Source organism: Muntiacus reevesi, chromosome 13 (assembly GCF_963930625.1).
Source record: "Muntiacus reevesi chromosome 13, mMunRee1.1, whole genome shotgun sequence".
Taxonomy (NCBI): Eukaryota; Metazoa; Chordata; class Mammalia; order Artiodactyla; family Cervidae; genus Muntiacus; species Muntiacus reevesi.
In genome coordinates this window covers 21,617,092-21,633,881 of record NC_089261.1, presented here as the reverse complement: position 1 = coordinate 21,633,881, position 16,790 = coordinate 21,617,092, and the positions used below count along the sequence as shown (strand labels likewise).

Below are 16,790 nucleotides of genomic sequence, written 5' to 3'. Positions count from 1 at the left end.
CGGAGACAGAAGGGAAGTGTCGGCGTCCCAAGGCTGCACCACCCCGTGCGCTCCCAGACCTTCCCCCAGCCCCCATAACCTGCTGGCCACTGCAGCAGAAGACACAAAGGAGCCGGTGGTCCCGGAACTGCAGAGGGAGCCTCTGAAGATACAATCCTTGAGCATTCCTCCAGGGTCACCCAGGCCCACTGGGCTGCAATCACTGGCCTCCCTCGGCACCCAGAGCTCCAACCTCAGACACACTGGCACCTGCCCCCTGACAGGGTCGCCTGGCCACTGGCAGCCAACAGTGACAGCCTGATCCAAAGCAGGGTTATTGCAAGGGCCGAGGGAGATGATCACCAGATGCGATGATGACCAGATTTGGAGGGACTTCCTGGTGGTCCAGTGGCTAAGACTCAAGCTCCCAATATGGGAGGCCCAGATCTGAGCCCCGGTCAGGGAACTAAATCCTACCTGCCACAACTAAAGATCCTGCATGCCGCAAATAAGACCCAGCACAGCCTAATTAATTATTTTTAAAAAGAAAGTGCTTTGGAGATAACAGAACATACTGTTTACAACATACGGGTGCAAGCCCGGGAGATCACAGAAGGTCAGCTCTAGAACTACTGTTCACATTGTCATCATCGCTGTGACATTTGATTCCTGCTCCTTAGACCGGAAAAGCATGGTGCTGGTGTGTGGGTGGCTCTCTTGGCTTAAAGCCAGGCATTCGTGAATTCATTCCAGGACCTCAAGCACGTTTAGGGCTTGTTGCTTCCAAAAACGATTTACCTTTTCTTGACCTTGACCCATGGCAAGGAACTTGAGGCGGTTCCCTCCAAAACCACTGCGCTCGGCTAGTTTCATAAGGTCACTGGCAGGGTCCGAGCCGGGGCTCAGGATGAACACGATGGGCGAGTTGGGGGTGCTCTGCTCAAAGATGGCTTCAAAGCTGATCATCGGGGGCTGCACGTACCTGGGGAAAGAAACACGACTGGAAAATGCTCCGGGAGGATAGCTCTGGGCAGGGACCGGCCAGTGTGACCAGGGCTCTGCCTGCCAGCATCTAGAACCTCTGACTACTCCTCTGGTGTCGTTCTTTGCTCAGCCTTCCTTGTTAGGTATCCAGTGTTCACACACATCTTACTCCCCGGATGGTCAGCTCCTGGATCACAGGGACCTCTCTGCATAGCCCGATACATCCAGGCTGGGTTCAGGAGACCTGCTCTGAGCTGGGTGCCTTGTGACAGGCCAGCCTTCCAGGTGGACGTGCCCCTGGCACTGAACCCAGAGGTCCCCCACCAGCAGCTTCACAGGCATGTCCTGAATGGCCAATATATCAAGATTTTAAAAAATTAGTTGCCAGCACATAAACATTGGGAGATTTTGTGTAGAAATCCAAATTTCTAGTTTCCTTTGAAGAGTCAGAGATCTGGGTCCCCACCACCACCTGGCATCAGTCAGCAGAGGTTAAGGGGCTACTGGCCGGGACCTGACCACTCCAGTTTGCCCCTGTTCCTCTGCAGTCTCGTTCACGCATCTCCATCACCTACCAGCATATTTGAGTTTGTCACAGGCTTCCCAGGTGGCGCGAGTGGTAAAGAGCCCTCCTGGCAATGCAGGAGATTTAAGAGCCTCGGGTTCAATCCCTGGGTCAGGAAGATCCCCTGGAGGAGGGAATGGCAACCCATTCCCATACTCTTGCCTGGAAAATTCCATGGATTAGAGGAGCCTGGCTGACTACAGTCCATAAGGTCGCAAAGAATCAGACATAAGTGAACCGACTGAGTACACACACACCCTAAGTTACCCATCCAGCTTTGCACCTGATTCCAGAGCTTCCAATATGGTAACCATCAGGCACGTGTGGCTACCGAGGCCTTGAAGTGTGGTTAGTTCAAACTGAGATGTGGTGTATTGTGCTCTATGAGTTTAAAGCCTTGATATCAAAAAAATTCAAAGTATCTCCACTAATGACGTGTTAAGATTTTAATATTTGAGTTAAATACAATTATGTATTATTAAAATACATATATATATTATATTGTTATATATTAATATATTAGATTTTATATACTTGTTATTTACATTATTTTCACCTGTTTCTTTTTTATAAATTTTTTATTGAAGTATAGTTGATTTATAATGTTGTGTTCATTTTTCAGATGTACAGCAAAGTGATTCAGTTATAATATATATATTCTTTTTCAGATTCTTCTCCCACCTAGGTTATTACAAAATATTGAGTATAGCTTCCTGTGCTATATAGTAGGTCCTTGTTGTTTATTTATTTTATATATCATAGTGTGTATATGTTAATCTCAGATTCATAGTTTATCTCTCCCTCCTCCCCACCTTTCCGCTTTGCTAACCATAAGTCAGCTTTCTATGTCTGAGTCTGTTTGTTTTGCAAATAAGTCCATTTGTATCATTTAATAATTAAATTCACTTATATACTATTAATTGTTGTTGCTGAGTTGCTAAGTCATGTCCGACTCTTTGGGATCCCATGGACTGCAGCCCGCCAGGTTCCCCTGTTCATACAATTATTTACTATTAATACTTATTATTTATTTATAACATTGTTATATAGTAATGTACTATGCTTATGTGCTTATGATAACCATTTCACCTGTTCCTTTTTGAACGTGGCCACCAGAAGACTTGAACTTACAAAGGTGGTTCACATTGTATTTTTCTTGAATGGCGCTGCTCCTGAGTGGCTGCCAAATTGTGCTCCTAGACAGTCCTCTCCGGAGCTGGCCATGCCTGCCATCCGTAAGCCCAGGAGGAGGTAACATTAGGTATCCTACCCCACAGAAAGGACCAAGCAGACACAAGCTCACTTACTTCTCTCCCATTGTTATAGTCACGTAGTCGGTCACAGCCCGATACACACGGTCCACACGGAAACAGCGCAAAATAAGCAACTTCTGGAAAGGGGTGATGTTGACATCATAACCCAGAGGGAATGGAAACTGCTCCAGGGAATCCAGGTCATACCACTGGGGAAAGCAAAGAATATGCACGGTGGCATCAACTCAGAAATGCGATAGGTCCCCCTTTTTAGGTGAGGATCCCAAAAGCCTCTGTAAAGGGATGAAATTTACAGGCGATTTTAGGTAGCTCTGTCATTTTTTTACCCCCCAAAACTATGAACTTTAAAAAGAAAGGAACTGAGTCTTATTCACTGTTGAGTTGTTGAGTCCCCAGTGCCCATCAATGGACACAGTCAATCCACAGAGGCTCAGAAAGTGTCTTGGATGAATGGATGACTGGACAAATAGACGGATGGATGGATGGATAGATGGACAGATGACAAATAGATGGATGGATGGACAGATATTAATAGATGGATGGATGGATGGATGGATGGACAGATAGACAAATGGATGGATGGATGGACAGATATTAATAGATAAATGGATGGATGGATGGATGGGTAGACAGATAGACAGATGGGTGGATGGATAGATGAAAGGGTGGATGGACAGAGAGATAAACATATGGACAGAAAGATGGATGGTTCTCCCACAAAACTAGCTAAACCCGATAAAGGAGGATTCCATCAGAGAGGTGGAGGGCCTTGGCTACCCTTTGCACGAGTCACTCAGAGACATATCTTCTCACTTGTAAGGAGTTAGGCTACAGATTAAGCATGGGGATTGCCAACATGTGAGGAAGGGAAGGAGCAGAAAGGGAACATGAGCTCACCTCCTGCCAGACAGTCAGATGTTTCTCCACATCAGCAGGAAGATTCCCAAAGTTGTCTGGAAATATCTCTGATAGAAGAATGATATCTTCCCATCCCTGGTCAGACAACCAAGCACAGGGCTTGATTCGTTTGCTTTTCTCCAGGGAAATGTTTCCTAATGACAACAGGAGAAATGTAAACAGCTGACATCAACATACCAGGAAGTGTAAGCAGCTCTGTACTGGGACTTCTCTCACTTTGGGGGGAAATTCACTTCTCAAAATGGGTTGGAAAGAGAAGGAGGCATTGGCTTCCTTGTCACTGTCTGTGACTCCAGCCAGGAAGCTCTGAGTGGCTTCCAGTCTCAGGGTAGCCTTAAGGCAGAGCCTGGTTGCTCTAAATTAACTCGAACCATATCTGAGGCTGGAACTGTCAACTGAGATATTTACTAAAGCAGTGCTACTGGAAGTAAGATTTTAAGGATGGAAAATTACTGTTGTTGTTTAGCAAACAAACTCATATGCATGTGCACTGTGGGTCCAGAGAGTTGGAAAGCATGAAACAAGACAAGCTCATTACCTTTCAAGAAGAAATCTAATTCTTCCTGGGGGACTCTCCCCTCTGCTTGTTCTATCTTGATAGTCATATTGAAAGAAAAAAGTAACTTGTGCCTCTCAAACAACCCTGAAGGGAAACAACACATAGGTCTGAATAAAATAAATGCATTTAAACACTAGGTTTCTTATGCACAACTTGCTTAAATTTCAGAGAAATGAAATGAAACACCTCAACTGCACAGTTAGGTGCATTTAGCCATCTTTGCATTTGGTGTCCGTGAATATCTGAGTGCAAAAACTGACCTTGGGGACTTCCCTGGTAGTCCAGGGATTGGGAGTCTGCCTTCCAATGCTGGGGATACAGGTTTAATCCTCGGTCAGGAAACCAGGGTCCCACATGCCATGGGGCAGCCTAGCCCACCCATCACAACTAGAGAGAATTCCATGCACTGCAACTGGAGAAGTCTGCACACTGCAGTGAAGAGCCCTAGCACTGCATTTAAGACCCAGCACAGCCAAAAAACAAAAACAAAAAACACATGAACTCAACTGACAGTCATGCTCAAAAGTGCAGTGGGCAGTGACCCTCACTTGTATGTATCAGAAATGGTCATGTCTCTGGGCAGCACTTACCACACCCTCCTGGGAAGAGGAGGGGGGTCCCCAAGCTGATGAAGGGCAGTATGATGGAGGTTCAGAGCCACCTTCTGAATGAAGTGCTAGCCAGTTACCCAAAACTCAAAGCAAAAGTTCTTACAGTAGAAAAGAAGCTATTAGCAAACTTTCTATAAAGGGTCGGAGAGTGAATGATCTTGGCTCTGCAGACTAGACAGTCTCTGTCATAACTACTCAACTCTGCCACTGTACTGTGAAAGCCACCATGGACGCATATCTATAGAAATGGGCATGGCTGTGTGCCAATAAAACTTTATTTACAAAAGCATACAGTGGGCCAGATTTGGCCAGTCTGTATTACAGAGTAGGCTCATTCCATAAACAGACTCTTTTTTTTTTCATTTATTTTTATTAGTTGGAGGCTAATTACTTTACAGTATTGTAGTGGTTTTTGCCATACATTGACATGAATCAGCCATGGATTTACATGTGTTCCCCATCCCGATCCCCCTTCCCTCCTCCCTCCCCATCCCATCCCTCTGGGTCTTCCCAGTGCACCAGCCCTGAGCATTTGTCTCATGCATCCAACCTGGGCTGTGGTCTGTTTCACCCTTGATAGTATACTTGTTTCAAGGCTATTCTCTCAGAACATCCCACCCTCACCTTCTCCCACAGAGTCTAAAAATCTGTTCTGTACATCCGTGTCTCTTTTTCTGTTTTGCATATAGGATTATCGTTACCATCTTTTTAAATTCCATATATATGCGTTAGTATACTGTATTGGTCTTTATCTTTCTGGCTTACTTCACTCTGTATAATGGGCTCCAGTTTCATCCATCTCATTAGAACTGATTCAAATGAATTCTTTTTAATGGCTGAGTAATATTCCATTGTGTATATGTACCATAGCTTCCTTATCCATTCGTCTGCTGATGGGCATCTAGGTTGCTTCCATGTCCTGGCTATTATAAACAGTGCTGCGATGAACATTGGGGTGCATGTGTCTCTTTCAGATCTGGTGTCCTCAGTGTGTGTGCCCAGGAGTGGGATTGCTGGGTCATATGGCACTTCTATTTCCAATTTTTTAAGGAATCTCCACACTGTTCTCCATAGTGGCTGTACTAGTTTGCATTCCCACCAACAGTGTAAGAGGGTTCCCTTTTCTTCACATCCTCTCCAACACTTATTGCTTGTAGACTTTTGGATAGCAGCCATCCTGACTGGCGTGTAATGGTACCTCGCTGTGGTTTTGATTTGCATTTCTCTGATAATGAGTGATGTTGAGCATCTTTTCATGTGTTTGTTAGCCATCTGTATATCTTCTTTGGAGAAATGTCTGTTTAGTTCTTTGGCCCATTTTTTGATTGGGTCATTTATTTTTCTGGAATTGAGCTTCAGGAGTTGCTTGTATATTTTTGAAATTAATCCTTTGTCCACCAACAGACTCTTTATGAATAGGAAGATGCAAAACAAATAGAGTTCTTTTTTTTTTAAACCAGAAAAAATACGTCCCGGAAAAAAAAAGTGTAAATCAAAATCTGAGATTTGAATTCTACTTTATATGTGTTAGAAGGGATGGTTACTTAAGTGTGACCTAAAGGGACAATAGTCCTCAACATTTCTCCTGCCTAACTGGTATGAGCTGAATTGTGTCTCCTGAAAATCTATAAATTGAAGCCCTAATCCCCCAAACCTCAGAACTGGAGACAGGACTTCTAAGAGGTGATTAGGTTACTCAGCCATTAAAAAAAAAGAACAAAATAACACTATTTGCAGTGACATGGATGGACCTAGGGATTGATTGTCACACTGAATGAAGTAAGTTAAACAGAGAAAGACAAATATCATGATAGCACTTCTATGTGGAATCTAAAAAATGGTACCAATGAACCTATTTACCAATCAGGACGAGCGCCACAGACATAGGAAACAAACTTATGGTACCGAGGGGGAAAGGAGGTGGGGAGGGATAAATTGGGAGACTGGGGTTAACATACACATACATTTATAAAACAGGGCTTCTCAGGTGGCGCTAATGGCAAAGAAACCACCTGCTGATGCAGGAGACATAAGAGACATGGGTTCACTCCCTGGGTCAGGAAGATCCCCTGGAAGGGGGAATGGCAACCAATTCCAGTATTCTTGCCTGGAGAATCCCCATGGACAGAGGAGCCTGGAGAATCCCCATGGACAGAGGAGCCTGGAGGGCTACAGTCAATATGGTCGCAAAGAGTCGGACACGACTGAAGAAACTTAACATGCACACAGGTATGCATCAAATAGATAACTAATAAGGACCTCCTGTCTAGCACAGGGAACTCTACTCAATACTCTGCAATGACCTATGTGCAAACAGAATCATAAAAAGTGGATGTATGCAACTGATTCACTTGGCCGTACACCTGAAACTACCACAGCATTGTATAGCGACTGTACACCAACAAACATGAATTTAAAAAATAAAGTGAGGCATCTAGGGTGGACCCTCACCCAATCTGACTGGTGTTCTTATAACAAAAAAACATTTGGACACACAGACAGATACACAGGGCACATTGGTCCTAATCATTGCAAAGAGGTACTTACCGGTACAGCCATAGTTATAGATGTTGAAGGTCAACGTGTCCATAATGTTCTTCAGTCGCTTCATAAGAATGGAGTCAGGCAGCGACTTCTTAAGCGACAACCCGAAGACCTCCAGGAAGGCGATCAAGGAGTACTGGTACATGGAGTTGACCAGCGCCATCTCCGACAGCACGAAGAACAGGATGGCCCCCCTCCGGGCAGCTGGCCGGTAGCCGTCCCGCAGTCGGTCGATGTCCAGGGCTGTCTTCTCTGCCAGCTTGAGCTTTTCTGATACCTAAAGAAGAGGTGCACGTTGCCACTTACGGCCAAAACCAGGAAGACTTACGAACTAGGGGCAAAAAGTAAGAAGTCGGAAGTGAGGGAGAGGGTGGCAGCAAAGAAACCCAGGAGGTGCTCATAGGAAGGGCTCCCACCCTCTTTCGAGGTGTAGGTAGGTATTTGTGGCTTGACTACCATGGCCTTGTGCCCCCTTCTTCTAATAACCATCCCTGAGTTTGGTTTAGAGACACGAGTTCCTCCTTTCATTCATATGTGGGGCTCAACCCCATCTCTAGGAAAGCAGCGTGTGACTCAGGTCCCACTAATCCACACGTGGCATCCCAAGGCCATGGGAGTGATTCGGGATGAGCATATGACACAGAAGATTCTCACTCTTCTCTTCGGGGAAGGTAAAGGGACCCAGCCTGTGACCATGAGGGAAGCTCAGCTCCACAGGGAGGCAGAGAAGGAAGCCAACACAGCAGAAAGTCCAGCCCAGAAATGGAGAAACACTGTGTCTTAATGATGTTTGGAGTCCTGGATCCAGCCCTGCCTGAAGCCATTCTGGACTTTCCTGTTTTCTAAGAGGATAAATTCTCTTTGGACTTAAGACAAGTGGGGCTGGGTTTTCCATCACTCTTGATTAAAAGAGGTTGACGTGAGGCACAGGGGTCCCTGGGAACACCTCTGAGACTCCAGGGCCAGGATGGAAGTATTTTCCATCCATTGCAGTTCATACCTCCGTAGCTTTGGATTTGGTCTCCTCTAGGGTCTGCACCAACTCCACATTGTCCAGCATGTTCCCAGTGGAGGTGGCCAGTTCCCGGAGGAGGGAGTCCTCCAAGTCCTTCAGCAGGTTCTTGTTCTCACTCGTCTCCTGGATAAGATGCTCCCTCTGCTCCTCCAGCTCTCGCCTCTCATAGGCCACCAGCACGCTCAGCAGCTGGTCCTCCAGGCCTTTCAGAGTGACTGTGGGGGGACAGAGGGAGGCCCTTTATTGCCGTCCCCCCAACAAGCTGGTCCCTGTGTGTTCTCCCCTACAGAGTGGTGCCTGGGATGACAGGAGGGTGGGCCCAGCATCTCAGGAACATGAGGACTCACTCTTCTATCAAAACCATTTTTAAGGGAGATTCCAAAGGGGAGGACATATGTACACCTATGGCTGATTCATGTTGATGTTTGACAGAAACCAATGCAATTATCCTTCAATTAAAAAACAAATTCATTAAAAAACATTATAAAGCCCCAGGTGAAAAATATTGGGCAGAATAAAACAGAGATGCTGTTACATGGAGAGGTGAACAGCAAGAGAGATGATGCATTAAGATCAAATTCGGGGCTCCTACACTTGGGGGGACTCCTTGCTGAAAGCATAACCCAATTTTTTTTTGGCCATACCTCACGGCTTGCAGGCACTCAGTTCCCCAATCAGGGATCAAACCCAAGCCCTTGGCAGTGAAAGTGCCCAGTCCTAACCACTGGGCTGCCAGGGAATCCCCTAAAGCCTACGTACTTGATTAACCCATCTAGGAACATGTGTGACCATCTAGAACATGTGGAAGATGACATTTGATTCCTAACAGAATTCAACTGAGAGGAAGAAGGAAACCTAAAACCGAGTCATATATTTAAATACACAAACAGAGAGTAGCTTTCTGCCCCCGCAGAGAGGGGTCTCACCTGGCTCCGAGTGTGAATGTCTGAGTCCTGCTGTCCAGACTTATCAAGTCTCAAGACACATAACTCATTGCCTTCTACAGGGCCCCATAACCTTCTAAATGTTCCTTCCTCATTAAGAATTTCTAGGCATGTGTGCTCAGTTGCTCAGTCATGTCCAGCTCTTTGCAATTCCATGGACTATAGTCCACCAGACTCCTCTGTCCATGGGATTTCCCAGGCAAGAATACTGCAGTGGGTTGCCATTTCCTTCTCCAAGGGATCTTCCCAACCCAGGAATCTAACCTGGGTCTTCTGCATTGCAGATGGGTTCTTCACCTGCTGAGCCACTGGGGAAGCCCAAGAACTGGACTGACTATGAAAGATGTGACTCGGAGAATGATTCACAATGAAATTAAGTCCCATGAGAACCTCCAGCTCCGATTGTGTCTCCACCTAAATTTGACACTGACCTTCTGTACATCCTTACCAGTATAATTGATCACCATGGCTTTCCCAAACACGGAAGGGCTGTATCTGGGGTTGGCTAGCTTGGTGTTCAGATACAGTCTGAAATTTGAATCATAGTCCACTTCCTTGTCTCCCAGAATGATAAACTGCCGTCCTTGCGAGACCTTGACATTTTTTTCTAAGACGTTGTCAATCACTGGATCGATGTACTCATCAACATCGTGGAACAGGAAGGGGGTCCCATACTTTATGGACATTTCCAGCTGCTTGAGGAAGTCGGGGTCATTAAAGGATGCCACCTGCAAGGGAGGAGAGGCAATGGCTAAGAATAAGCTGTCTTGACAAATTCAAGGGGAAAAAAAAAACCCTGGAGGTGGCAGTGGATGTGTGAGCACCTTGAAGGGAGGCAGAGGGGAAAACAGAACAGGGACAGAAGCAGGGTGTGCAACAGTATAAATGCAGAAATCCATGAGGTTCAGGCTCCGAGCAGCCTGATTGGAAGGCACAGTTCAGCAGCCAAAGGCGATCAGGAGAGGACCTCCCCAGTGGTCCAGTGACTAAGAATCCACCTTCTGGGCTTCCCCAGTGGCTCAGTAGTAAAGAATCCACTTGCCAAGGCAGGAGACACGGGTTCAATCCCTGATTCAAGAATAATTCACATGCCATGGAGCAACTGAGCCCGTGCTCCACAGCTACTGAGCCTGCAGTCTAGATCCCGGGAGCCACAACTACTGAGCCCATGTGCTACAGCTACTGAAGTCCCCACACCCTAGAGTTTGTGCAGTGCAATAAGAGAAGCCATCGCGATGAGAAGCCCCTGTACCACAACTAGAGAGTAGCCCCCACTTGCTGCAACTAGAGAAAAGCCCACACAGCAGTAAAGACCCAGCACAGTCAAAAACAATAAATAATTACATATATACACACATATATACATATATATACACATATATACATTTATGTGTGTGTGTGTGTGTATATATATATATATATATATATATATATCTTCCAATGCAGGGGACTCAAGCTCAATCCCTAGTCAAGGAACAAAGATCCCACATGCCCTGTGGTAACAAAGCCCAAGAGCTGCGACTAGAGAAAAGTCTGAATGCTGCAATGCAGACTCAGCACAGCCAAAATTTAGGGAAAAACGTGATCAGGAGAGAATCTCATCACATCTCTCAGAAAACCTCGAAAAGAGTCCAAACTGAGCCCACAAAAAATGTTTGCATTAATCTTCTCTCTTTTATTCACTTCTCTCCAAACCTTGCAACTGCTTCCTGATCTCTTTCCTCAAAACATCTATAAAAACTCTTCCTCTATTCCAGCCCCTGGGGCTTCCTCTTCCCTTCCTCTCTACCCTATTTTATTACATTGGTGTACTTAGCCTCTCACCCCATAAGTTGAACCCTCCCTCTTTAAGACATAGGATGGGAGATGTCCCTGGTGATCCAGTGCATAAGAATCCACCTGCCATTGCAGGGGACATGGGTTTGATCCCTGGCCTGGAAAGATGTCCCATGATGCAGGGCAACTAAGTCCATGTGCCACAACTACTAAGCCCTTGCTCTAGAGCCTGCAAGTGGCAACAACTGAAGCCCACAAGCCCTACAGCCCGTGCTCCACAACAAGAGAAGCCACTGCAATGAGAAGCCTACTTACCGCAACTAGAGAGAAGCCCCTGCTCGCTGCATCTAGAGAAAGCCCTCAAGCAGCAACAAAGACTCAGTGCAGCCAAAAATAAATAAATAAAATAAGAGTTATAATATCTATTTTTTGAAAAAGAGATAGGATGGGAGTAGGAGTAGGATTGGGGGCTAGGGGTGGGCTGGCAATTGCAAAAACTCTCCGGCAGACTCAAGGAAGAGGGATATCAAGAAATATTCCTGCATTAATGATACTTATCCCACAATAGCTATATGTGAAGTTTAGGGACAGATGTTCCCCTGACCTTGCGATGCTTCTTCTAAATGCATGTACATATCAGGAAGCAAGACTAGAAAAAATAAGGAAAAGATTTTGAAAAATCATGAATTTGTTAATTATTTCAGTAATTGAGCCCCAGCGATTTCACCCAAGAAAATTAAAAACACATGCCCACAAAAGCTTGCACATGAATGTTCACACAGCACTATCCAGGACAGCCAAAGAGGAGAAAAAACACAAATGTCCATCAGCTGATATGTAGAGAAACAATTTGTGCTCCACCCATGCAATGGACTAATACTAAGCCCTGAGAAGGAGTGAATTACTGTTACACACTACAATATGTGTTGATTAAGTGTTTGGAAACACTGTAGTTACTGCTTAACACATATCTTGGAGACAAAATGCATCCCTCAAACACTTATTGAGTCCCCTGTTAAATTCTGGGTTCTGCTGAGCTCTGGACTTGAACAAAGCCTTTTAAAAATGTTGGATTTGCTAAGCAGGGAAAATGAACTTTGAAAAACATGTTGCTAAGTGAAAGAAGACAGTCACAAAAGGCCACAGGCTGTATGATCCCATTCACTGGAAATGTCTGGAATACCCAAATCTATAGAGATGCATGAAATATCAGTGGTTGTCAGAGGCTGGGGGTGGGTGAGTGGGCAGGAGGGGAAATGAAAGTTTGGGAGGTGGTGATAGCTAAAGGACACAGTATCTTTTGTGTGGGGGGGGCGAGTGATAAAAATTGGTCCTGGTGATTGTTACACAACTCTGTGTGTAATATACTAAAACCCACGGAACTACATGCTTCCAATGGGGGGATTGAATGGTAGGCAAATTTTATCTCAATCAAGCCTCTACCCTGCCCTCCAAAAAGAAAGTGATCAAGCAGCTAAGGCCTCCCAGCCCTGCACTGCGTTGGTGGGATGCAAAGATGAATAAAGTACTGCTTTTGCCTGGACGTGGAACAACAGACTGGTTCCAAATCAGGTAAGGAGTACATCAAGGCTGTCACCCTACTTATTTAACTTATATGCAGAATACGTCATGTAAAATTCTGGGCTGGATGAAGCACAAGCTGGAATCAAGATTGCCAGAAGAAAATATCAATAACCTCACATACTCAGATGACACCATCCTTATGGCAGAAAGAGAAGAAGAACTAAAGAGCCTCTTGAAGAAAGCAAAAGAGGAGAGTGAAAAAGTTGACTTAAAACTCAACATTCAGAAAACTAAGATCATGGCATCTGGTCCCATCACTTCATGGCAAATAGATGGGGAAACAATGAAAACAGTGACTTTATTTTCTTGGGCTCCAAAATCACTGCAGATGGTGACTGCAGCCATGAAATTAAAAGATGTTTGCTCCTTGGAAGAAAAGCTATAACCAACCTAGACAGCATATTAAAAAGCAGGGACATCACTTTGCCAACAAAGGTCTGTCTAGTCAGAGCTATGGTTTTTCCAGTAGTCATGTCTGGGTGTGAGGGTTGGACTATAAAGAAAGCTAAGCACCGAAGAATTGATGCTTTTGAACCATGGAGCTGGAGAAGACTTGAGAGTCCCTTGGACTGCAAGGAGATCAAACCAGTCAATCCTAAAGAAAATCAGTCCTGAATATTCATCAGAAGGACTAATGCTGAAGCTGAAACTCCAATACTTTGGCCACCTGATATGAAGAACTGACTCACTGGAAAAGACCCTGATGCTGGGAAAGACTGAAGGCGGGAAGAGAAGGGGACAACAGAGGATGAGATGGTTGGATGGCATCACCGACTCGATGGACATGAGTTTGTACAAGCTTCAGGAGCTGGTGATAGACAGGGAAGCCTGGCGTGCTGCAGTCCATGGGTTGCGAAGAGTCAGACATGACTGAGGGACAGAACTGACTGAACTGACTTTGCCTTTAGGTTGCTCGCAGCCTGAGAGGCAACCCACAGGACAAAAAAAATGTCAGACTCAGTCGTGTCTGACTCTTTGTGACCTCAGGGACTATAGCCCACCAGGCTCCTCTGTCCCTGGGATTTCCCAGGTAAGAATACTGGAGCGGGTTGCCATTCCCTCCTCCAGGGGATTTCCTGACCCAGGGATTGAACCTGGGTCTCCTGTATTGCAGGCAGATTCTTTTTTTTTTTTTTTTTTTTTTTTAATTTTTTTATTTTTCAGTGGGTTTTGTCATACATTGACATGAAGGCAGATTCTTTACTGTCTGAGCCACCAGGGCAAATGGCAGGGTCAGATTCAAGGTGGTTCACAAGCCACCCTCCAAGGTTCAACGGGGTGGAGGGCCCAGGAGGGGGACAATCTGCTTGGGGCCTTGGGATGGTGGCATTTCAGCTTGGCCTGCTGGAGGCTCGGGAATACTGGGGAGAACAGAGCTGCGACCCAAGGGCAGCAGGAGGGTGAGGACATGGAGGGAGAGGGCAGCCATACCCGCAGGTTGTTCTTCTCCTCTTTTCTCTTTATCCAGTTGAGGGCCTGCTGCTGGGGGTCGATGCAGAGGGGGAAGCGGCTGGCCCGGGTGGTGAGGATGCCATTCTGAACCGAGAGCTCATCAGGGGGCAGCCCCTGGGAGCCCCACCTGGAAGGGACAGCAACAGGGGAAATGGGGACTTTTCTGGTCAAGTTTGAACTGACCAGGAGCATCCAAATCGGGGGAGCTGGGCGGTCAGCACTCCCTGCAGTCTCTGTGAAGGTGGGTCAGTCAGGCACACCGCCAGCTCTGCACGCTGCCCCGAGGCTCCCCCGGTCCTCCCAGCTCAGGGTGGCCCTCACCTGCTGATCTCCACGTCGTCCGTGAGCAGGCTCTCCAGTCGGAAGGGCTGGCTCAGGGGTATCCCCCGCTCCAGGATGTCGTTCTGCCACACCTGGTTGACCATCTCGTCCCGGAATTCCCACGTGAAGGCGCCCTCGTAGCTCAGGAAGGCTGCGCACAGGAGGCAGTCGCCCAGCAACTTCACCCGCCGGTGCATCAGCTCGTCCAAATCATTCAGCCACCTGGCAGAGCAGACCGGAGGAGGGGCTGCCCTGAGTCATCACCTCCCAGCACAACCCGAAGGAACCTTCTAGAAGAACTAGCCTGACATACGGCCGGGAGGGGGCACACCAGAAGGAAACATTTCCTGAGATACTCTTTTCTTGTTGAGAACAGAGATCACTGGCTCAATTTGCCCGTTCCCCGCCTAACGAACCCAGTGTTTTCAAAGGCTTCGTTCAATCCCAGGTGCCCAGCAGAACCCAGCATCTAACAGGGGCCTCGATAAATGTTTGGGGGATACATTTGGTCTCAAAGATATGCATTAAGTTGTAGCTGAATTGTTTCCAAACACCTAAGCAATAACTTATAAACATGCCCAGCAGAGCATGAGCCCCTATCCTACTGGGTGACAAAATTCTGACCAAGAAAAAAGAAAGCAGGTGTTTCATTTGGCCTCTTCTGGTAAGCAGCCAAAGTCTTCTAGATTTTGTTAGTGTTTATTTGGCTACGCCAGGTCTTCATTGCAGCACATGGGGTCTTCTCGATCTTCATCAGGCCATGAGATTTTTGGGGGCATGGGAACTCTTCAGTTTGTGGCATGTGGGATCTGGTTCCCTGACCAGGGCTGGAACCCAAAAGAAAGAAAGCTCTAAGTCATGTCCGACTCTTCGAGACCCCGTGGACTGTAGCCCACCAGGCTCCTCTCTCCATGGGATTCTCCAGGCAAGAATACTGAAGTGGGCTGTCATTTCCCTCTCTAGAGGAACTTCCAGGCCCAGGAATTGAACCCAGGTCTCCCACACTGCCAGCAGATGCTTTACCGACCGAGCTACATGGGAAGCTATGTGGGGTGGAACCCAGGCCCCCTGCATTGGGAGCATGGAGCCTTAGCCACTGGATCACCAGGGAAGCCCTTCTAGATTTTAGACATATTGAAAATGGTTTGTTTCCCACAAGCAAACAATATTTTCCAGCGTTTTCCATACATTTTTTACACGTGTCAGGTTAGAAACTGCGTCACATCCAGCAGACCATCTATGGCCCAGTGATCCTCTTGCCCATAAGCATCAAACAGCTCCACCTGCTTAAAAGTGAAGGTCAGGAGTGAACCAGCCACAAGGAGCGTCAGCAACAGAGAAGGTCCTCCTCCAGATGGATCCAGAAGGGACTTGGGGTTAAAGGTCATCAAGAAACAAACATTCTGTTCAGTGTGGAGATTCCTTAAAAAACTGGAAATAGAACTGCCATATAACCCAGCAATCCCACTACTGGGCATACACACCAAGGAAATCAGAATTGAAAGAGACACGTGTACCCCAGTGTTCATTGCAGCACTGTTCATAATAGCCAGGACATGGAAGCAACCTGGATGTCCATCAGCAGATGAATGGATAAAGAAGCTGTGGCACATATATACAGTGGAATATTACTCAGCCATTAAAAAGAATAAATTTGAATCAGTTCTAATGAGGTGGATAAAACTGGAGCCTATTATACAGAGTGATGTAAGTCAAAAAGAAAAACACCAATACAGTATACTAACGCATATATATGGAATTTAGAAAGATGGTAACAATGTCCCTATATGCGAGACAGCAAAAGAGACACAGATGTATAGAACAGTCTTTTAGACTCTGTGGGAGAAGGCAAGGGTGGGATGATCCAAGAGAATAGCATTGAAACATGTATATTATCATATGTGAAACAGATCGCCAGTCCAGGTTCGATGCATAAGACAGGGTGCTCAGGGCTGGTGCACTGGGATAACCCTGAGGGATGGGATGGGGAGGGAGATGGGAGGGGGGTTCAGGATGGGGAACACATGTACACCCATGGCTAATTCATGTCAATGTATGGCAAAAACCACCACAATATTGTGAAGGAGTTAGCCTCCAATTAAAATTTAAGAAAAGACACAAACATTCCCAGGCTCCAGGGCACTAGTTTCTCCCAGTATCCACCGCTGCACTGCCTCTCCTTAACAGTCATTCAGTAAATAACACTAGAGACCTAATTTTAAAAGAAGACATATATATATAGGAGACTTCCCTGGTGGTGCAGT

General features: G+C 46.2%; 1 protein-coding gene across 2 annotated transcripts in view; it reads right to left on the bottom strand.

Annotated features, from left to right (window-relative positions):
* The window catches only part of DNAH10 (dynein axonemal heavy chain 10), a 154,839-nt gene that overhangs the window by 9,141 nt on the left and 128,908 nt on the right, over positions 1-16,790 (bottom strand). For both annotated transcript variants that reach the window (XM_065904874.1, XM_065904876.1), the window contains 9 exons: positions 14,527-14,748; positions 14,185-14,332; positions 9,842-10,121; positions 8,435-8,664; positions 7,438-7,711; positions 4,259-4,363; positions 3,700-3,854; positions 2,836-2,990; positions 778-961 (listed from right to left, as the gene is read on the bottom strand). In XM_065904874.1, the coding sequence (XP_065760946.1) occupies positions 778-961; positions 2,836-2,990; positions 3,700-3,854; positions 4,259-4,363; positions 7,438-7,711; positions 8,435-8,664; positions 9,842-10,121; positions 14,185-14,332; positions 14,527-14,748 (1,753 nt within the window). The remainder of the gene's footprint in view (positions 1-777; positions 962-2,835; positions 2,991-3,699; positions 3,855-4,258; positions 4,364-7,437; positions 7,712-8,434; positions 8,665-9,841; positions 10,122-14,184; positions 14,333-14,526; positions 14,749-16,790) is intronic.